The 23,131-nt window shown below is 32.9% G+C and overlaps 3 protein-coding genes and 1 pseudogene across 3 annotated transcripts; 3 read left to right on the top strand and 1 right to left on the bottom strand.

Moving 5' to 3' along the window:
- The first annotated feature begins 1,385 nt into the window (after positions 1–1,385).
- On the top strand, positions 1,386–6,112 carry LOC114190129 (calcium-dependent protein kinase 11-like). The gene is made up of 7 exons (XM_028078911.1): positions 1,386–2,091; positions 3,010–3,153; positions 3,278–3,430; positions 3,549–3,664; positions 4,782–4,949; positions 5,090–5,314; positions 5,724–6,112. Exons 1-7 carry the CDS (start codon positions 1,485–1,487, stop codon positions 5,856–5,858), a joined length of 1,548 nt encoding a protein of 515 aa, XP_027934712.1. The 5' UTR covers positions 1,386–1,484; the 3' UTR covers positions 5,859–6,112.
- A 1,124-nt stretch (positions 6,113–7,236) lies between these two features.
- Positions 7,237–10,508, top strand: LOC114190132 (50S ribosomal protein L21, chloroplastic). Its single transcript, XM_028078913.1, has 5 exons — positions 7,237–7,600; positions 7,971–8,051; positions 9,005–9,106; positions 9,190–9,264; positions 10,129–10,508. The coding sequence occupies exons 1-5, from the start codon at positions 7,313–7,315 to the stop codon at positions 10,222–10,224; spliced, it is 642 nt and encodes a 213-aa protein (XP_027934714.1). The 5' UTR covers positions 7,237–7,312; the 3' UTR covers positions 10,225–10,508.
- A 1,059-nt stretch (positions 10,509–11,567) lies between these two features.
- LOC114190131 (uncharacterized membrane protein At4g09580-like) lies at positions 11,568–15,054 on the bottom strand. Its single transcript, XM_028078912.1, has 4 exons — positions 14,563–15,054; positions 14,197–14,467; positions 13,926–14,096; positions 11,568–12,282 (listed from the first exon to the last, which is right to left on the bottom strand). Exons 1-4 carry the CDS (start codon positions 14,802–14,804, stop codon positions 12,151–12,153), a joined length of 816 nt encoding a protein of 271 aa, XP_027934713.1. The 5' UTR covers positions 14,805–15,054; the 3' UTR covers positions 11,568–12,150.
- Positions 15,055–17,218: 2,164 nt separating this feature from the next.
- LOC114191401 lies at positions 17,219–18,893 on the top strand (annotated as a pseudogene).
- The last annotated feature ends 4,238 nt before the right edge of the window (positions 18,894–23,131 follow it).

The raw sequence follows: 23,131 nt of genomic DNA, 5'->3' as shown, positions 1-23,131 counted from the left end.
TTCCTTCTCCAATAAAATATTTTAAAATTTTAATTTTCATTTATAACATTCCATTTAATAATGTATTACTAGTAAATAAAACATCTTATATTTGATAATTATAAAATAGTAGAGAATAACATATAATTATTCTATTATAGTTATCCTAAGAGATGTACCGAAATGGAGGAGGTATATATATAAACAAACCAAAGAAACTAAATAGGATTATAAAAGGCATAAGATTATTCCAAAAGATTATTAAAAAAAAAAAGGAATTTTAAGCTTATTATTAGGAGTGTCAAAATGAGCTGTGATCTGCGGATCAGTCTATTAACCTGTCAAAACAAGGGTAGTCCGGATGCAATTTTTAACCATTTACAACAAGAAAAAAGTTAGCACGGTTTTTTTATATTTGATAGGATTTTTTTTATAAATTTGTTATAAAATATCGTAAAAAAGATTTTTTCTTGTCATTTTTTCTAAGAATTTTAATTGGTAGGTAATTTCTTCAGGGATAATTATTTTTTACAAAATTATAAATTTTACAAGTATTTCCTACAAAACTTTTTTTTTAAAAAATGTATTGAGCAAAATATTTTACAAAATAATTAATAGCAATTTCTTTGAAATTATTTTTCATAACATAATTTATAAGTATTTTCAAAGAAAAACATTCAAAACCAATATACGTATTTTTAATAGTGTAAAGAGAAAACAAGGTGATTTTATGAAGGGTTTATTATAAAGATGATGGTTTTATATAGATGATTTAGTTATTATAAATCTATTTATAATTTAAACTTTTTCTTATTAAAATATTATAATATTCACTTCTTATGAAAACTACAATTACTCTTAAACTATTTTTTAGTTCATACATCATTCTTTCATCCTTTTCTAATTTTATACATCCTATTTATATTTCTTCCATGAAACGCAGTCTTAAAATTAGTTGTGATGAGATTACTTAATTTTCTGAAAAGGAATAATATTCATCCCACATTAATTTTATAAGCTTTATAAGTTCAAGCAAAGTTAGAATGAGAAAAGGAAAATATCAATTAAAATGATTAACACAAATAAAAAATTAATTTAAAGAAGTGTTGTTATTTTCTAAAATATTAGGTAAAATGATTTATAAAGAAAGCATAATGTCAACATTTACTTAACTCTGTTAACAGAGTTGAGATATAAATATGCTTTTCTTGAACCCAATATATATATATATATATATATATATATATATATATATATATATATATATATATATATATATATTTATAAAAGTATATGATTATATTTATTTAATGAGAGTGTATTTATGATGAATGTAGGTGAGAAAATGGTTTTTGCTGCCTATAAAGCGAGGTAAAGTTAAAATTGATTTTGGTTTTGGACCTGATTCAAACGACAGGAATTATTTATGGCCGTGACAGTTGTTACAAGACACTAAAAAAGTGGCATGGTGATCGTGGGAATTCAGTTGGGTATGTACGTAACGTATGAGTGTTGGAGAGTGTTGGAGATTGATGGAGATGGAGATGGAGATGGAGGAGGAAACTGAGAAAATGTCGAAAGATGGGAGCGCATCAAAGTGCAAAAGCGTGTTGCCGCACGAGACCCCGGACCTGAAGGAGGACTACATTGTGGGGCAGAAGGTGCTGGGAAAAGGGCGCTTGGGCACAACCTACGTCTGCACCCACATGGACACAAGGAAGACTTACGCCTGCAAAACCATTCCAAAGGCCAAGCTTTTGTGCCAAGAGGAGTACGATGATGTGTGGAGGGAGATTCAGATCCTGCACCATTTGTCGGAGCACCCCAACGTGGCAAGGATACAGGGAAGCTACGAGGACAAGTTTGCGGTGCACCTTGTGATTGAGCTGTGTCGTGGGGGTGAGCTTTTCTATAGGATCACTCAGAAGGGGCATTACAGCGAGAGAGAGGCTGCCAAGTTGATGAAGACCATTGTTGGGGTGGTGGAAGGCTGCCACGCTCATGGGGTCATTCATAGGGATCTCAAGCCTGAGAATTTCTTGTTTGATACCCTCGCCAGGGATGCCACCCTCAAGGTTATCGATTTTGGTTTCTCTGTCTTCTTTAAACCAGGTTCCATTCGTCGCTTATATTCAATTCAATTTTATAATGCATGCATTTCCGTATGAATTTCTCAATCAAAGTCATCAAATTGCCTCCCATCAATGTTTGTGTAATGGAACGTAGAAGAATTCATCTCTATATATCAGCTAGAGTTTTGCGTGATGCCGTGCAGTAAAATCTATCTAATAAGACAATAATTTCATAGTTGTACAAAAATATGGTGAGTGCTAAGTGAAAGTCCAAGATATATCATAAACTCTCCGTCATCATATGCTAATCTAATTTTAAAACTATCCATCATTTAATTAACACAATATAATGATTTTTGTAAATTTCGGTGTACTAAAACTCTTTCCACGGGATATATCATGTCATAGTTGTATACATTTCGTCTGATGATCGAAAACTATATCGTTTGGTGAACCAACCTTCCTGTTCATTCATTCTTTTGAGTTAGTTTTCTGTTATAATTCAGATTATCTTGTAATTGTTTTGTGCTCCTATACGAGGGAGTGTAGAGCAACAAATAAAAGTAAGCAACTTAATGATGATTTTGCTTTCTTGATTAATTCTGAATAATTTGCAGAGAGTCCTTTCATTTCTATCTGTATTTGTTCTTTATTTTGTCTTAAATGTGTGTAATTTGCTTTATCTATTTGCTAGTTCTTTCATTGTCATTGGACACAATTTGGCACTTGGTGCAAAACCATTATTTTTCATAATTAATATTATTTAACTATCTAATTCTAATTTACAAATTTCTGACACACATTATATGGCACTTTATTTTATTTTTTATTGATGTTATATGAGTTCTCCTTGGTCATTTAACCATCTCCCTGTATTTAGTATGGGTTTATGATTTTGGTAAAACAAGCAACTACCGAACACACTCTTACCTTTGCCCTTTTTCTTGTTTCTTCTCAGGACAAACCTTTAGTGATATAGTAGGAACTTGCTACTATATGGCCCCAGAGGTGTTGCACAAACAGTCTGGACCAGAAGTGGACGTTTGGAGTGCTGGTGTTATTCTATACACCTTACTGAGAGGGCTTCCACCTTTCTGGGCAAGTAATGATCCTAATGTTTACTGTAATTCTCTTCGACTAACAACTGAATTTCTTTGTATATTATTTGATCATATGCTTGTTATCTTCTTTGTGCCTAAGTTGCATTCGATTTTTATTTTTTTCAGAATCTGAAGCAGGAGTTTACAAACAGATTTTGCATGCAGAAGTTGATTTTACATCTCATCCGTGGCCAAGTATATCAGGAAGTGCTAAAGATTTGATAAAACAGATGTTGGATAAGGACCCCAAAAAAAGAATTTCTGCTCATGAAGTCTTATGTGAGTTTCTTGAATATTAGTTTTAACTGAATTTTCATGTCCTACTGGTGTATGGAGGCTCATTAGAATGTCATAGCTTGGTAAAAGATCTAACAAGAATGGAGTATTGTATACTCAGGTCACCCTTGGATTCTTGATGATAGTGTTGCCCCGGACAAACCTCTGGATCCTGCTGTTTTGACGCGCCTAAAGCATTTCTCAACAATGAATAAACTTAAGAAGATGGCGTTACGTGTATGTTTAATTCTCATTGTATGCCTTACCTCTTTTTGTTTGATTTCAACCATGATATTAATTTTTTCTTGAGGCTTATATTAAAAAATTTGTCGAATGAGATACCCTCTCATAACTTAATTTTGCAAAATCAATCCAAAATTTCAGACATTAATACAGGTAGTACAAAGTCAGGAGGTATATTCCAAGAGGTAGGGGTAGGAATGCATCTTCACTCTTGAAGAATCCCATTATGATAATGAGGCATGGATGAAGAGGTGAAATAATTAAAGTCTATTGAGTCTTATTTATGGTGGCAGTCATGAAGCTTTGTTTTATAAAGGGATCATATGAAGAAAAAAGATACACTCAATCTAGAGAGAGGGTCACCGCCCTAAGATGGGACAGGATTTTCTCCAGTTTTTCTGGAAAACTAATGCATTGTTATATAATGAAATACTTTTGAGACAATTTGGTGGAAATAGACACGAGGTGTCTAATCATGTAAACTCATACTTTTCGCTATTTTTCATTTATGGTGTTGTTTTGTGTATGTCTCGTACTTTGACCCTCATTAGGTGTGAGAGGAGTTCTTTCCCATCACTTCTATATGACATAAAAGTTTCATGTGCCATTTCTTGGAGGGTTAGCTAAATCTGGATGACATTTCATTTAGTTTTTAGTTTGAAAAAATATATATACTAAAGTGTTCTATGAATCCATTTCTCTCTTATATAAGAGTTTTCTGCTTTTGCTGGATATTTCTATCCATGGTAAGGTTTCTGTTTGTTCTAGCGTGATGATTAAATTCAGTTCTATGGTCTCTTTGTTTAAGCATTTCCATTCATTTTGATTTTGGGTCTTTTATAAGGACTTCTAGAAAAGAAAAGAATTAAATTATTTTCTTTATAGGTTAAAATTAGCTTGTGCACAAGTGAAAAATAAAACTGTAGAGAAGTTATTTGAGAGAGCTTCTCCAAATTAGCTTATGCATGCAGAAGTCAATTTCATTTTCTTGCTTCTTATTTTCTCTCAAGCTTGTCCAAACATAAATGATTTGTATGCTTTATCAGTTTTCTGTATAGTATTGTGTTCATATAAGTGGTGCACTTATATTTTACGTTAAAAAATTCTTCAGGTCATTGTAGAAAGACTTTCAGAGGAGGAAATAGGTGGATTAAAAGAGTTATTTAAAATGATTGACGAAGACAATAGCGGGACAATCACTTTTCAGGAACTCAAAGATGGTTTGAAAAGTGTGGGATGTGATCTCATGGAATCTGAAATTAGATCCCTTATGGAAGCGGTAGGTAGATTATGGTTAATATAGAATAGAATGTAACACAAACGGAGGTGTTATGTGAAATAGCTTCATATCTTTTTTGCTTCTTTTGTATACGTTGAACTGGGTGATCTTTAACTGCTCTCTCTTGTGCACTTTGGCAGGCTGATATAGACAACAATGGAACAATAGACTATGGTGAATTTCTGGCGGCTACAATGCACTTGAATAAGATGGAAAGAGAAGAGAATTTAGTTGCTGCTTTTTCCTATTTTGATAAAGATGGTAGTGGTTACATCACCATTGATGAGCTTCAACAGGCTTGTAAAGACTTCGGCCTTGGTGAGTTGCATCTGGATGAGATGATCAAAGAGATTGATCAAGACAATGTAAGTTCCTCTGATCCATAGTACATGCTGATGTCACTGTTGTTTGTCACTCTGCTTAGTTTAACTGAACTTCGTTGTTGAATTCATTTTAGTTTAACAATAAAATTGTTGAAATCACTTGAACACGTTATCTCTAAAATTAGTGAAAGTGAAACATGTTTCTACTTTCTTGTTTCTCTTGCAAGTCAAGCATTAGGATCAAAGACTGCATAAGGATTCCATGTTTACAACTTTTGCTATGTTTTTTAATTCTCATTTCTGCCTTCTACGTTCTGTTAATGCTTCCTTCTGAACCTTGGTCTCTCAGGTCTTTTATTTTAGCTGTCCCAAAATAAGGCTTTTCTTTCTCTGATATTTGAATGAATTTACCTAGGATACTTTTCTTTCTAAAGCAGATAACATTTTTCAGGATGGGAGAATTAATTATGGGGAGTTTGCAACAATGATGAGAAGGGGCGAACCAGGTGGTTGTAGAAGCAAAGTCATGAACAGCAATCATAAAGCTTCATTATTTCCTGGTTTAGAAGTGAAAGACTCATCCTAATATGCTTATTGAGATCTTTAGTGCCGTTAGGAAACATGATATGATAGAAGAAAAGTCATATAGCCAATTTTTCATACACATGACTATTATATATTTTACATTGAAACTCTGTATTCGGTGAAGTCAAATATACACAACATACATACAAGGTAAATTGGCTTTATGTGTTTGTGTTGAGCAAAGAGAAGGGAAATATGATGCTATTATTTTTCAAGCTACAGAATCATGTTGCCTTTAAAATCGGGAGTCCGATTCTTATCTGACTGGACTAACCTAAATTGCTTACAGAAATTTAGTTATAATAAAGTGATTTCTGTTTTGATGTTTTATTAGTGCATAATTTTTAAATTTAAATTTTTTGCTAGATTTTTTTTGTGCTGCTTTTATGTTTGTGCCTTTAAAATTATTTGATAATGTGTTTTCAAAATATACTAATGAATATTGATTTTGATTTTTAAAATGATTTGATAACATTAGATTGTTAATGCTAAGCAGCAGCACTACAAAATTAAACAGAGAATGTGGACTCCAATTTTCATATGTTAAATACTTAAACAAATTAAATATAATCTTACGATTAGTTCTTTGTAAATTTGATAATTTTACAACACTATAATTTATAATTCAATAAAAATTATGTACACACTTAGTATATTTTAATTAAATTTTGATAAAAAGAGCTTAACTGTAAGCTGAAAATATTTATATGATCTACAACTTCTTGGTAAGAATTTATTATTATTAAAACACTTTTCTATTTTTAAAACATCTCATTTTCTAATTTTTCTACAATAATAATTCATCACAAAAAAAGTATTGTTTTTTGCATCTTTTTATGTTAAAAATAACTATTTTGAATTAGGTATTATAACTGGTTTAATTCATCGATCCATGAATAATCATAAATGATCAATATTTAAAATATTACCTACAAAGTAAATTAAATGGATCTGATTTAAACCACTAGATTCACTCATTCTGACATCTATATAAAATAAAATGTGGATAACTAACATCAAATTAAGCAAAGTTAGTATAATTTTAGTTTGAACTCACTTAAGTTTGTTTTAACTGTATAAATTCTCTATAATAATTTTACTTAGACTTGAGTTCATCCTTATTTTGGCTGTTCTAATTTTAGTTAAAATAATATATAAGAATAATTAGTTTTCTGATATACGGTAGGAATATTACCTCTAAAAGGTTGAAATCTAAAAAATATCAAATTACGCAATTTTTTTTTTTGTTTCTGTGTAAGGTTTGAATGAAAGAGGTGCAGAGTGTGGCGTGCCTTATTTTCATTTTTTCAATTTCTATTGTTTAAAAAAAATAAAAGTAAACCAATTTAAAAATAATTTTTGGTGAAAATAAAAGTGAGAAAAGAAAAGGATAGGAAAGACGAGAGGATAGATAGGCCTGAGAAGAAGAGACAGAGAGAGAGAGGTCTCTCAAAAATGGCCACTGCCACCGTTTCCACTCTGTGCGCTACATTCGGAACCCATTGCACCATTTCTCACAACCCTAAACCTCTATTTTCTCAACCTTTCAATCTCAATCGTTTTCCATCTCACTCTTACAACCTCACATTCTCGCCTCGCTCACCTCTCGCACCCCTTCCCAAGTCCTCAGAATCCTCGGTGGCCCAAACCGAAACAGAAACCGGTTCGACCGAGCCAGAACCGACCCAGATTGTCTCGGCTAAGGCACCCTCATGGGAGCCCGGTCTCTTCGCAGTCATAATGGTGAGTTCTGATTAATGAATTGGGAGTAGCTTCCTTTTTCTGAAGTTGGGTATGGGATTCCATGACCCAGTGTGGAAAAGTTGCAAGCTTCGGTTTAAAATTGTTGACCCAGATAATTTTTCTGTCCAATTGCACTTGTATTCCAAGATTTGAGGCTGCTAAATGCTTTTAATTATTGCTTATATATTTTTTGGTGCTATTGTAAAGTGGCGGCCATCGATTAAAACAGTTAATTCTGGTTGTTTGGAGTGCTCTTTTTTTGTTCCACTTAAGTTTGCTGGATTGGGTAAATAGGATTCTTTTTTGGGTTTCTGCTAATATTATCTTCTGTTTAGTGTGATTCTGAACTTGTTTTTGCTGCATTGTCTAGGTTGGTTCACGCCAATATATTGTTCACCCCGGGCGAAAGCTTGTTGTTCAGAGGTTGGCAGGTGCAAATGTTAATGATAAGGTGCATAACTATGATAGCTTGTTTACTTCTTAACTTCGGCTGTTTTGGAACAATATAAAGCCTTTTTCTTACTAGGTGGAGTTTGCTACATGGATGAAATGATATTATAATATTCTATTCTGAAATTATCTCTGTAGACAAACCCCTGACTTCTCAATCCATCATGCTGATGTTGTCTGTAATTTTTCTCGGTCGGTCTCCCTCTAGCTCAAGTAATAGGAATACGCTTTAAACTCATCAGCCACAGTTTTGGATCATTCTTAAAACTCTTTCAATGCTTTTTTTTTTCTTTTTTTTTCTGTCTTCGATTGTATGCATCCCCAGCTTACTACCTATCACTTTCTCCTCAAACATTATTGCTTTTAAAATTTCTGTGATTTGAGCGTGACGGCAGCTGGGTAATAATCACTTGAATAGTGAATATCAGAATAGTGTTTATGTATGCGCAAGTGCATGAATTACAGCATGTCATTTTTTAAGGGCAAAAGACCTTAGTATGTTATTATTATCGATGTAATTGGTAGTCTCAAGAAAATGTATCTGCACCAGACAGACAATTTATTTGTTCATTTATTATATCAAAGTTTTGGCTCTCCAAAGTACAAGATAGATATTTGGAGAATGAAGTCCATTGACTAGTGTACTCATATACATACAAAATTAAGAAAGCTCCATTTCTTTTCCTGTATGATTAATTCTCGTGACAATTTAACTGACTGTAGATTTAGGACCTATTAATGATCTGAACCATGGTTTAGGATCTATAGTTTTAAAGGTTCTGACAGAAAAGTCTGTTTAAGAAACTTGGCCTAAGCTGGGGAAATGAAGTTATTTTTAGGAGTGGTTCGGGGTGATGTTGATGCCAGCTCAAGTGATAATACTACATGAATAACTGCTGTAATTTTCAAAAGATTATTTTATTATTAGTTTAATTTAGTTGTTGGGAACCACAGATTGCCTTGCACAAAGTTTTACTGGTTGGCACTGATACATCTTGCTACATTGGGAGACCAATAGTTACAAATGCTGTGGTATATGCAACGGTAGAAGAGCAGGTACACCTTTTTCTTTTTGTTTAACTTCTCCAGATAGTATTTTTAAAAGAAATCTTCTACCTACCATTTTAATTTTAATGCAGGGTTTAGACCCCAAAGTCATTGTCTTCAAATATAAAAAGAAGAAGCACTATCGCAGAAACATTGGACACAGACAGGTACAACAGTTATGCTTTAACTTGTGCAATCAAATTATTTATCAAATATTTTTCAATTGAAATGTTGGTTTGCATGGCTTGGGAGTGGTTGGGAATTATTTATTCGTATGGGTGAATTCTCTCGTACCTTAGGGGGCTTGAAAATATGAGTCCATATGCTTTGTGTGTGTGACTGACTTCGGGTAAATTATGTTCTTGGCTAGTTATAAGCCATTGTAAGTTACAACAAGCTGTAATACATGCATGAAAATTGTTAAAACGCATTTTGCATCTTTACTTTTCAGTTGTTCTCTTCTATCTAGTTACTTTTCGCGAAGAATTGAATTCAACCAGGGAACAGAATAACAAACCCCTGCAGTTTCTTGGTCTTAATGAGATGCTATTTTTTCATATTTTGTTAACCCTGCTTTTGCTCCATTGTATTGTTGGTGTACAATAGCAATAATGAGGTTTAAACCTAGCCATCTCATGCAAACTATCACCCCACCCTCAGACAGTTTGGTGGAATGATCTGTCCGAGCTTTTGAGGAATGTAGAAGTAAAATGACAAAATTTGGTTATCATGAAAATAACATTTCATGCCTTTGGAACCATAAATTTGGGAACTAAACATCTCCTTCCATGGCAGTCATCACTTCACCATACTTTTTAAGTGGCTATAACTAATTCCACTTATTATACTGAGTGGTGCAACATTACCATGGCATTAATGTTATGGTACTTAAATCATACAGTGACTTGTCCGAAACTGAATAAAAATTAAAAATTCTTGTGACATCTCACCAAATAAAGCTTAGTTGAAAATATGATTTCGTCCCTGTGATTGAAATGCTTGACATTGTGTTGATTTTCAACATGTGACAGCCACATACACGTATACGGATAAATAGCATTATGGGCTATGAGAACTACCCAAAAGTTACTATGGACGATATCAAATCGAAGGATTCTGAATCATGAACATCTGGTGAACTGTCCCTATACTGTAGCTTCTTCATCTCCAATTTTATGCAATCATTCCGCCTTTATTAGTGTTGCTTTAATTAGAAATGTAATTGCATATTGTAATGTTGTATTATTGTAATCTCCCGTTTCCAAATACATTGCTATTTCTTTAGCTCCAAGTCACACGTTCCAATTTTAGCTCATAATGTGCTTTTGTTTGCTTGGAATAGTATTCAGTTTTCTTCCTGCCTTCCATAGAAGAATGGCTGGAAGAAATTTAATTTAAAAATTATAATTAATTGGCTTATCCTCTTTTAATTAATTCCGTTCCTATATGTAGGAAGTAAAAAACTTAAACACACACGCCAAACATGAAATGGTTAATAAGAAAGAAAACTCTGTTCCTTTTGTTTTTCTCTGAGAATAAGAGAGTACGGGAAGGAAATATTTATTGTTTCATTAAGCTGGTTAAAAGAAAGAAAGAAAACTATGTATACAAAACTTTGAAACTTCTTTCTCTATTGTTCTTTTGAAAATGTAGAACTTCCTCTCCTTTCTCGTATGATCTCTGGAAACAGTAATGAATTCAAATTTGTCAATGTAGAACTATTTGGCACATGTCCTGTGGATTTTTCCTTATGTATTATGAATTTTCTGTGTGTGACTGACCCGAAGTGTACTCGAACCATGCAAAAAGAGAAGGGTTAGTAGCACACTTAACCTGATTAATATTTCAAGATCTATTGTTATTTTGGTAATTCTAAAAAGAATTTTACCAAATTAAGAAACTTGCCAGATTTAGTGAGTTTATGCGAAATTTTCTCTACACAAATTAATATTTCTCGTACCAAATTTTAGTAAGCAAGTTCAATGTTGATATTTGCAAGTAACTATATTTTCCTATACTCCCAAAACAACCAGCATGCAACATACAAACATAGATTTCCTACCTCAAATATCAATCATATAAAAATAGGCTCAAATATAAAACGATCGGGTTTTTATATATAATTTATGTGGTGAGGAAGATCCCAATGCCTTTTACTACTATATTTTAATATAATATAATATATAATATATAATGATGACATTGTAAGGAACAATTTTTTATGTTCAAGCTGTTCGTACTCATTTGATAGTATTCTTAATAAGAATACAATATAATTCCTTTGAAAATCGAAAAGTCTTGGAATAAAATGCAATTGGTTCACAGGTAATTTTAGAAATGCTCTGACTTTACTATGCTTAAGCTTCGTCAGCTAATGCAATGACATCAACTACAAAAGTGATTGGCTTTTAGCGATATTGACACAGAATAAATTTTATTATTGAAGTTATGAATGAGGAAAGCAATGGAATGGAACTAAACACCAATTCATTAAGCGCAGATTGCAATATCTGGCTGATATTATACAAACATCAGTCCGTTTCATCCTAAGTTTATACGCAACATTGAGATGACTTCCTGTTGGAGATAGAGCATCAAACTCGATAACAATACCAGAGGTGAATCTAATGACAGGAAGAGTAATGGTTGAAATTCTCTACAAATTGAAAAAGCAACACTTCTGGATAAAAGTCAAATCCTATGGTGCCAAGCAAGTATGCATACTGTATCGCTAAACAAACACCATAACCTTCTTGATGACGTCAATGTCAGTATGTGTAATTTAATAATCCAACAAAGCCTCCGTAGCTCAGTTGATTGTACACCACTCACTCAGTTATGTTTACCCTTGCTCTCTCCATGCAACCAAAAAATAAAAAGGGAAACATAAAAAACTTAGGCTCCACCACAGAAAATAAAATGGAGCACATGCTACTGTTTAAGTTAATAACAATACATCCTTTCTCATTGATATCTTTCTTCGATACTATCTTCTCTGGTAAAGTAACTTATCTTTTGACAAAATGTATAACACAAGCTAGGCCCACACAACTTCATTCGTATACTCTCTTTCTCTTCAGAAGTGTTGGAACTATGGAAACAAAACCAATGAGGAAAAGTACCGATAATGTCTTAAAATCATATAGATCCTTAATTGACTTTAGATCCCCAAGAGCAAGGCCAGCCTGGTTAAGCAACAATAGAGGTTAGGAGTACAATAAAAGAAAAGCAGAAGATCATCAAAAGCATGAATATCATAGACGATATTTAGCATTTTCATCCATAAATTAGAAATTATATGCAATTAGAAATTATATGCAACAACCATCCACGTTGATTGAAATCAAAATGTGACACTGTAAAAATGAGAAGAACATACTAACGTATGACCACACAGTCCGCATTAGCCTAGATCAAATGAAAGGAGATGCAAAATGTACAAAAACAATCAACAAGGAAACTACTTTTACCACTTCAAGTAACCCATCCAGCTAAAAGGCTTAAACGAAAGGAACAGCAGAAAATACACTCGAAGCAGTTGGGAAAAAAGGATTTAGATGCATTTCTAAATATAGCAGTTCTCAGTGGAACTAGTAATGTGCCATTTCAACCGAAACGTTGCTAGCATAATCTTTCAAATCCTCAATAGCCTTCAAGATAAACGGTGCAATAAATCTCTTAGCTTAATAATGATTTACTCTAGTTGTTCTAATAAGTAAAATATAAATGAATCATCTGTGTATATTCGCATATATGCATATTGGAACAGGAATTACTTCGATATATTATTGAACTGTTTACTTAAGAATAAAAACATCCCACTCCAATTTAAGCAGATCTAATTCACAAAGTTCCTTCATATTAAAAACAAAACCAGTAGATTGACAATTGTAAAGCTTATACCCACGGAAGGTATCTTAAATCCAGAGCCACCTGGATCTTAAGTTGCTGATCATCCTTCAAATAACTTTTCTAAGAAGCATTCAAGAAGACACTCCATCCCTAGTTTCTATCTAAGAAGAAGAGTTTTCAAATGCAAAAGTTCCAAAATGCAAAAGCCCGAAGTTGTCAAAAATCAAGATCTTATTCCAGTGTAGAGTAAAAAGGGGGGAGAGGGGGGAACACTTTTATCAGAACATTCACAGCTAAATCATACATAGAAAACAAAAATTCGTTTAAATGAATATTTACATATTATAAATTAACATAAAAAAAACCTTAAAATCACATTAATATTTAAAAAGATATCTCAGCAATTAGTCAAATGGTTCAGCTCCATCTAGCAAAATATAGAGAACTTGCTGACCCAATAAAAAAATTACCACAGAAGTTGCAACCAAAATAAACGGAACAGAATTGAGACGCAGATAAGAGTTCAAATGAAACCAAAATAGACAGGAGATAGATTTCAATAACATCAAGCGACAAGGAAAAATCTATGTTTTCTCTCCTATAGCTGGCTCAATCCAACTCACAAAAATAAAAGAATCACGTGTTAGGTTTTGGGGCTCAAATTCGCAGGGGTTTGCGATCTTCCCTAATGATCCTAGTCTAATTCTAAGGTAGCAATCCTGCATATGCTCAAACATGGAGAAACGTGAGAAATAGTAGAGCAGTGCAATCTTAGCTGCAAAATCAGGATCTTGACAACCTTGCAAAAGCCTATAGGCATGTCCACGAGACGCACTAACTAAAAGGAGCTCAAACAAAAAATAAACAGACACACGTACAAAATAAAAATTTGGAATAGGAAAAAACATCTAATTCAGAGAAACCAGTAAAGCGAGCATAATGCAGAAAAAACATCAACACCAGCACAGAAGCTTACTCTGACAGTAATATATGCTGCCGGAACAAGACCAACCAAAGTAGCCAAAAAGAATACATGAAACGGAACATCAACAATGGGAGAGGCCAAATTGATGAACAGATTTGGCAATGTCGGGGTTATCCTCAGAAAAAGCATGTAATTCAGCAGCTTATCCCTACGCTTTGCAATCTGATTGAACCATCCAGAAAACAAAAATCCACATTAACAATACCCACGATATTCAAAATGTTGACATAAACATAAAAAACTAAAGGATATAAAAACAAACCTCAGCTTGAAAGAACCTTAACTTATCAGGCCACAACCAAGTAACCAAAGGCCTGCCAATTAACTTAGACAAAAAGAAACAGGAAGATGCACCGGCAGTGGCATTGAAAACAACCAATAATATTCCTCGTACAACTCCAAAAAGCGCCCCAGCTAAAAGGGACATGAAGATTGTCCCAGGGATCATGAAAGTCTGCATGAAGATGTAGGTGGAGCAGTAACCAAGAATAAACTGCGCCGGATTGTTGCTCGCATACGTCGAAAGATCTTCCCTTTAACACAATAAATAGATAAATAAACAAAATTAATACAATAATGATTAATATATAAAAAAAAAGAAACAGCATAGTTGTTATGGTTAGGGTACTTGAGGAGACGAAGATCGGAGAGCGTGCGGGGGAGTTTGAGGCTGGTGTAAGCGGCGGGGGGCATGGTGAGGTAAATGCAGAAGAGGCCCGTGGAGAACACGAAGAAGACAGCAACGGCGGCGGCGAATTCCCACGTGTTGAGCGGGAACCTCTCCAATTTGGGCTTCTTGGCGGAGGGTGAATCGTCATCCTCACCCTTCTCTTCATCCCTCGTCGCCGTCACATTCCTCGGCGCCGCCATACTACGATCCAATTAACCAAATCTCATGGGAATCGAGTCGACCGGAGTTCGGGTAATTGGGGATTTTGAAGGGTCGATGCAATGGTCTTCTCTGTTTGGGTGAAAACCCTTAGATTTGGGGCGAGAAAGAGAGAGACAGAGAGAGAAAGGGTGAGGATCCTTCTGCGAAATTTAGCTGCAATGCAATCCGATGGAGAGAGAGAAAGAGAGAGAGTTTTTCAATTTCAACTTTGAAGAACATAAGAATTAAGAAGACTGTAATTTTATTTTGTCCTTGTTGCTGTTATTTCTTGCAATTTTCCCGGGATGGTTTCTCTGTTGCGGCATTTTTATTATATTTTTAATAATGTTTTTGTTCCATGTTTTTATCATTTCAACAAATTTGAAAATGTTGATATATGGGTGGCTCGTGAGAAAAAAAAAACAAACAAAAAAGGAGAAAATTTAAATTAAGATTAAAAAGAATAAAGAGAAAAGATTTTTAATTTTTAGAAATCAACTATTTTTCTTCCAATTTTTTAACTAAATAAAAGGCAAAGGTTGCTGATAAAAATAAAATAACAACAAAGCTTGTGTTGTCGTTTTATTTTCAGTCAGACTATTTACGTAACATAGCATATATCTTACTTTCAGTCCATTGATATTTAAATATCTTTATACATTTTTATTTATCTATTTAAAAATATATATTGGAAAAAATATTATAAGGAGAGAAAAACTGAAACTTAAATTATTTCATTTTACAATGATAAAAATTGAATTTAATGATTTCAAATATTAAATGTTTTAAAAGCAAAACAGAAAGTCAACAAAAACCTTAATTAAAACATTTAAGCAGTTGAAGATGTCATCGTTACATTTATTATTATTATTTTATTTCACACAAAATATATCCATATACTTCATTGTACTAACAGAAGGGATTAAAAAAAGTGTAGATTTTAATCAAATTAATGGATTAAATCAATATATCTTAATTTTATAATTATGGTATTTGTTGTTTTGTTAGGGGTTTATTTAATTTTTGTAATAAATAATAATGGATATTACCTTAAATACTAATACACTGTATGATCATAAATCAATAACAATCATTCTATTGTTCATACAATCACCTTAACTATTTCTTTAGATATTAATCACGTGTTTCTCGCGACACATTCTATTGTTAATTATTTTTTATCTAATATTTTGATTTAAATTTACAGTAGACTCAAATCAATAAATTTTACTTCATATAAATTAGCTTGAAAAAATAGTGATAAAACAAATTAAGTTGATATATCGTGTGGGAGGTGTGTAACTTAGTAAAAATATAATAGATTCCAAAAAAGAAGTATCCAAAAAATATTTGAAGAACAACTTGAGTAGAAGATGCAATGAAGAGACCCACTTAAATAGACTTAAAATAAGTGGAAGGAACAATCATCATTTCAATTCTTAAAAATTAAAAAAAAAATCATACAAAAGCTTTCTAAAATTTCAATTATTGTTTTAATTTTAATAAATCTCGAGGTGCTAGACCATTTTTAAGATTCTCTTATAAACTTTTATCTAAACATTGAATTTTACAACATTTCTTTTTCAAATACAAATATTATTTTAATATGAGTATTATATGATTTTTTAAAATTAAAAAATGTTATAAAAATGACTCGTAAATAAATATATTTGTAATATATATTCGGTTTACCAAATTGATCCATATATTTGTTTAGTCTAAAATGAAAAAGAAAATGTTATGTAGAAAAGAATATTCTAAGCACCAAATTGATCCATAACAAAGACCGGATAAAACAAACACATCAAAGATCGGGGGCTTCTTTCTGCACCTCCAAATCTTTTCATGTACTCCCAATAATTACTCTTTTGACCCTAATCAAAAGTATGAAACGGATTTCGAAATCCGTTTCATAAATTTTCATGCTTTTTTAAGAAATGGATTTCGGAATCCGTTTCAGAAAAGTATGAAACGGATTTCAAAATCCGTTTCACAAAAAAAAAATTAAAACTTGTGAAACGAATTTTAGAATCCGTTTCAGAAATGTATGAAACGGATTCTGAAATCCGTTTCACAAAAAAAAAATTAAAATTTTGTGAAACGGATTCCGTTTCAGAAATGTATGAAACGGATTCCAAAATCCGTTTCATAAAAAAAAAATTTGTGAAACGGATTTCGGAATCCGTTTCATACTTTTCTGAAACGGATTTTGAAATCTGTTTCACAAAAAAAATAATTAAAATTTGTGAAACGGATATCGAAATCCGTTTCAAAAAAATATGAAACGGATTCCGAAATCCGTTTCTAAAAAAAAATTAAAATTAAAAACGTGGTTGTTGTTGATGTCGCTGAGGGAGGGGTCGAAGGTAGTGTGGCGAAGGAGGTTGAGCTGGGAGATGGTTGGGGGAGGCCTATGGAGAGGGCGGGGAAGTGGGTGGAGGAGGCGATGAGGAAGGCGAGGCCTTCGCCGGAGGGGCAGGAGGGAGAGGAGAGGATGGAGAAGGAGAAGCGGGAGGAGAAGGAGACGGTGGAGTTGATTTGGGGGTGAAAAGAACAGAGGGTCAAAAAGGTAATTATTAAGGATATAGGAGAAGGTTTCGGGGTGCAAGGAGAAGCCCCCAAATATTGGGGGTTTCTCCCTCCACCTCCAATAGCTTCTCCTATACCCCAAAACGTTTTTTAATTCCAGTTTTGTCACAACAGTAAAATGTAAATATTAAGCGGTAAATTTTCTCTTTTTATACTTGATCCAGCAGACCACCTCCTACACCTCCAATATTTCGAAACCACTACTTCTCTCTTGCTCCTGCTCCTGCAATGCACCCCAATATTTTAAAACCATTTGACCTAGCTCATTCTCTCTTCTTTCTTCTTTCTTCTATTTGCTTTACTCGTGCAGCAGCAGCCGTAAATTCCATATCCATATAGTGTGCTTCACATCCTTTGAACCTGCCATGGGATGGAGTTGGCAGGAATATTATGAAGATGATGGTTGGAGTTAGAATGGTGAGTTAATGGATTTTCTCTTTTTCTGCATGGTCCAAACGTCCCATATGGCTTTTACACATTATTCCACGCGTTAAGCATCATAATTTCATATTCCAAATTATTATAATATGGAAAACGAATAAATTGGATTAAATAAAAGATGAAAGATATAAAGTTGAATACAACAAGGCACGTATCTTCGGACACTTAATAAGTTTGGAAAGTTTTGATATGGGCAAACACACGATCATTTGTAACCACACCCTTCAACACAGTAAAGCACCAAAAAAATTGGCAATTGTAATCAACCCCATTGAAACGAATAGTTAATTGGTCTGATATAAAAAGCAAAGCAAAGCAGAACTATCACCACGTACCCAGAAAGATCAAGATCAAAAAGAAGGTTTGATACCAGAAAATAAAAAAAAAAATGGGGTTGGGATTGTTTAGGGCGTTGTTCTGCTGCAGCAAGCAAGGCCCGTCAAATTGAAATCGAGGAGTCATGGGAGTCCTCTCCAGAGCATAGCTCGAAAGAAGATAGTGGAAAAAGGAAATCAGATGGTGTTGTTGAGAAGAAAAGGAGCACGCCGCAATCGGGGGCTATTCTAGGAAAACCGTACGTAAAGATAGAGCAAATGTACGAGATGAAGAAAGAGCTAGGAAGCGGACAATGGGGTGTGACTTATCTGTGCGTGGAGAAGATGACGCAGAGAGAGTACGCATGCAAGTCCATTGCGAAGACGAAGCTGGTGAGTGCGCAGGAGATTGAGGACGTGAGAAGAGAGGTTATGATCCTGCAGCATCTGTCGCGGCAACCCAACATCGTGGAGTTCAGAGGGGCTTACAGGACAGAAACCACGTGCACCTAGTCATGGAGTTGTGCAGTGGAGGCGAACTCTTTGACCGCATCATTGCCAAAGGAAACTACTCAAAGCGTGAGGCGGCGACGGTGATGAGGCAGATCGTGAATGTGGTTCATGTTTGCCACTTCATGGGCGTCATGCATCGGTAGGAAACGGATCTTGAAATCCGTTTAATAAAAAAACTTAAAAATTTAAGAAACGGATTTTGGAATCCGTTTCAAGCTTTTCTGAAACGGATTACAAATTCCGTTTCTGAAAAAAAAAATTAAAATTTGTGAAACGGATTTTGTAATCCGTTTCATAAAAAAATTTGCAAATTCTTTTACGAAACGGATGATAGAATCCGTTTCATACACTGTGAAACGGATTTTGTAATCCGTTTCGTAAAAAAATTTGCAAATTTTTTTATGAAACGGATTCTATAATCCGTTTCCTAAAAAAAAAATTTGCTTTTTTTCGTCAAACGGGTTTTGTAGTTTATGAAACCGAAAACACAAGCAAACAGAAAAAATTTTACCTCCTAACAAGCTGGTAAGATGGTAAGAAGCCTAACTTGGATGGGAAAAGATAACGCACAACCAACTTCTTTCAAAGAACCAATGACACAACCTTCAATAATAACACAATGCAAATGCAAAGTAAAGATATAGACAAAATAAACATCATTCCTTAAAAAAAAAAAGTGATACAAACCAGAGTGACCACCACCACAATGAATGAATGAATGAAGAGGGATCACGGAATGAATGAAGGACAGAAAACTCTAAGGGACCACGGAGAAGAGAATGAGAGCAAAAGTACTGGGATGGAGAACAACGAAACACGAGAAAAATATTAAGAGTGAAGTTTTGGGGGTGCAGGAGGTTGGTGACGCAGTAAATGAAATTTACTACGTCCCAACGAATTTCACCCACTCTCACGCGGATGATAAATAAGGGTATAAGGATCTTTTTTGGGGATACAGAAGAACTGTTGGAGGTGCAGGGAGAAGGCTTATCTAAGTATACCCAACACTTTGCACAGTTTTTTCCTGTACCTTCCCGATTTTCGTTCTTCTTCCTGCACCTCCATTTTTTCTTTTTTCACCATCATAAAAGTTATATTCAAAAATGACTTTCAAAATATCCGAAATTTAAGAACTTTTTATCAAATAAGACAATTTTGGATCCAAAAATATATTCCCTCTATTTTGTTTCTACAAACTGAATGACTCCTAACATTTTTTATATATTTAGAGTTGAAGTCTACTTCTTACGATTTATTCTATGACCAATAATTTCTTTTAAATTGCAATTTTACACATTTTCTCTGTAAAAAAAAAAATCCAATTTTCACCGTCTACTTTTTCCTAGATCACCATTATATGGGCTCTAATCTTTTGTATTTCTATAATTATCTCATACTTCACATAAATTGATTGTTTATGACACAAAATTCACAATTTTCTTACAATTCTTAACTTTTTTTAACACGTGCTTATAAAGTTCAATATTTTAATTTGTTTTATTTCAATCTTAATCTCATTCATGTCATGTATGTATGAACAAAATCTCAATCAAATTACGCATTATATTTTAATGATGTTCATATCATATCATTAAAACCTTCATATTATGTCATTCTTATTTCACATAATTATATCATTACTTTAAAAAAAAATCATGTTTTACCGCCTAATTTAAACACATATACAATCAATTTTTTCATAATGAAAATCAAGCACCTTTAGAAGTATAATTTGGATTTTCCAAAATTTTAAAACAACAAACAAACATATCAACCAACACAACCAACAATTTTAGTACATAATTTAAATTTACACTTTTGCTATAGTTCGGTCCTCTCTAAACTTAATCCAATTCATAAAAAAATATCAATCCTACTCTAAATTTCTAAATGTAAATCTTATATCACACAAATTTTTTGTCCAATACAATATATATAAATCAATAAAACAAACTTCCCACTTGACAATTTCACAACATACATAATATATATTTTATTTATAACCTTTTTTGGTAGAATTCTAAATGGAGTGAATTACTTCTGAACCTAGAATTATCGAATTATATACATAATCATAAACAAATCATATTAAAATGTTATTACAGAATTCAATATATCCAACTCAACAACAACTTTACTTTAATTATCTAGTTTACGGAGAAACAACTTAAAATAAAATTTATAAAGAATTCGGTGCACACATTAACATTTTTTAATTATATATATATATATATATATATATATATATATATATATATATATATATATATATATATATATATATATAATTTGGGATGTTCCAATTCATATACAAAATCATGTATAATATTTTATATTTGTAATTCAAAAACTATTTTCATATATATTCTAATCTTGATGTTCATAATTCTTCATATTAGATTAATTACATAAACTATTTTCTTACATAATATGCTTACTTCATTGTTCATTGTCTTGTGCTATCTATGCAACACTTATATCCAACAATGTTTCATTAATTCCATGTAACCGAACATGTCCTCCTTCTTCTGATGTTCTTCTCAACCATTATGTATTTGATTGGTTTTAGTTCTTAGAGATTTTGACCAAATTTTTGTCCTAGGTAAGTCCTTATTCTCTATTCGGGAAATTTGTAAAAAGGGGTCCCTTTGACCAAAATTTTGTAGAAAAGGGTCCTTTGAAAATTTATTTGCAAAACTTGGTCGTTTCGTAAGGGGAAGGACGACTTTAAAAGTGAAGTCGTCCTCCCAAAGGCCGGTTTCACCTTTTTTTTTTTTTTTTTAAAAAAATGGAAGTCGTCCGGCTGAAGGCCGGTTTTTGCTTTTGCGTTAGTGAAGTCGTCTTTGCGGATGACGACTTCATTTTAGTTTTTTTTTTTAAAAACAGTAAATGGTAATAAATTGAAATAAAAATAGAAATAAACTTTAATATATTTTTTAAATGATTAAAAATTAAAATACAATAATTTAGTAACTTAAAAATAATGAAACAGTCATCTATGTCCTCCGGTTCCACATGTTGGTCTTCTTCTAGGTCTGTTGGGACGTGTTACTGGTTGTTGTTGTGGTTCTTCATCGTCATCTTCATCTTGATGACTTTGGACATTTTGAGGAATTTGTGGTGATTGGGAAGGCATTGGCGGAGGATAGAATGGCATTGATGATGAAGATCCTGTTCGACTGCCTTGTCATCACGTAATAGCTGTTTGCTCTTTCGCACATATAGACCTAACCACATACATTCACCCAGTTTATAGCCTCTACAACATCAACAAAGCATATGAAATACAGTTTCATCCGGTTAGGAATAAAGAATATTGGTCCATATACACTGGACCAAATTTCATTCCAGACCCAAACATGCGTCGTAGGGTAAGGGGAAGACCACCAACTAATAGAATCCATAATGAGATGGATGAACCAAATCCAAACAGACGAAGCAAATGTTCATATTGTAGAAATGAAGGACATCATAGGGGCAACTGTCCCTACCGTCAGTAATTTATCACTTTATCCAATTTTCATGTAACTTTTATTATATTATTTTCATTATGTAATTTTTATTATGTATTGGTTGCGATTTTTTATTATGTTATTTTTATTATATGATGTATTTTTTTAAATTAATTTATTATTAATAAAAGAATACCAACAAATTAAATATACTATACAAAAATTTAAGAAATGTAAATGATTGAAAAAACTGAAAATTAAAAATTTATAAATCATAAAATAAAACTGCAACGAAAAAAAAAAAAAAAAACAACAACTGAAACCGGCCTCCTGCCGGACGACTTCATCTTAGAAATCGGCCGGAGGCCGGACGACTTCATTAAAAAAAAAAAAAAAAAAAAAGGAAACCGGCCTTTGGGAGGACGACTTCACCTTAATGTCGTCCTCCCGCCGGACGACACGACCCATTTTTGCAAATTTTTTTGAAACAGACCCCATTTTACAAATAAACCTTGAAAAAGACCCCTTTTTACAAATTTCCCTCTCTATTCATTTTCCTGCAAAAACAATCATGTAGATTAAATCGTTTGAGATCTGTTAGTCCTGGTTAATTATGTCCTTTATGTAACCTTCCAGTTTGTTGTCCTATTATTCAAGTGCCTACTTATAGTTTGTGCAAAGTAACTTGTGTAGACATCTTATAATAATGTTTTAATGCAACACAGAAGACATAAATACTAATCAGAGGATGACATAACTACCATTAAGAGTATGAGAAAGATGATGTTTTATATTTGTTTTTTATCCAAGACCATATCCTCATATGAGTCATACATATGATTCTTCTTGGTCTATCTTTGCTTTTCGAAACAAAATGTTATTTCTTTGGTTCCATATACTCCATATGATAGTTATCCACATCCCCTTCAAAATGTTGTTTTCTTTTTTATTTAGTTTCATTAAGCGAAGGTGATTAAAATTTATTATTACCTGATTATGATGTACATTAGTAACTCC

This window comes from Vigna unguiculata, chromosome 7, assembly GCF_004118075.2.
Source record: "Vigna unguiculata cultivar IT97K-499-35 chromosome 7, ASM411807v1, whole genome shotgun sequence".
NCBI lineage: Eukaryota > Viridiplantae > Streptophyta > Magnoliopsida > Fabales > Fabaceae > Vigna > Vigna unguiculata.
The sequence above is the reverse complement of the archived record's forward strand: the minus strand, read 5'-3'. Positions and strand labels throughout refer to the sequence as shown.

Excerpts from the sequence above, each read along its gene's own strand:
- LOC114190129 (XM_028078911.1), top strand. The coding sequence starts at position 1,485 with ATGAGTGTTGGAGAGTGTTGGAGATTGATGGAGATGGAGATGGAGATG. Across the intron at positions 3,431-3,548 it reads TTCTGCTCATGAAGTCTTAT|GTCACCCTTGGATTCTTGAT; the intron begins GTGAGTTTCTTG and ends TTGTATACTCAG. Across the intron at positions 4,950-5,089 it reads TTAGATCCCTTATGGAAGCG|GCTGATATAGACAACAATGG; the intron begins GTAGGTAGATTA and ends GCACTTTGGCAG.
- LOC114190132 (XM_028078913.1), top strand. The coding sequence starts at position 7,313 with ATGGCCACTGCCACCGTTTCCACTCTGTGCGCTACATTCGGAACCCAT. Across the intron at positions 7,601-7,970 it reads GTCTCTTCGCAGTCATAATG|GTTGGTTCACGCCAATATAT; the intron begins GTGAGTTCTGAT and ends TGCATTGTCTAG. Across the intron at positions 9,265-10,128 it reads GAAACATTGGACACAGACAG|CCACATACACGTATACGGAT; the intron begins GTACAACAGTTA and ends AACATGTGACAG.
- LOC114190131 (XM_028078912.1), bottom strand. The coding sequence starts at position 14,804 with ATGGCGGCGCCGAGGAATGTGACGGCGACGAGGGATGAAGAGAAGGGT. Across the intron at positions 14,468-14,562 it reads TCCGATCTTCGTCTCCTCAA|GGAAGATCTTTCGACGTATG; the intron begins GTACCCTAACCA and ends ATTGTGTTAAAG. Across the intron at positions 12,283-13,925 it reads CAGCATATATTACTGTCAGA|GCTGGCCTTGCTCTTGGGGA; the intron begins GTAAGCTTCTGT and ends TTGCTTAACCAG.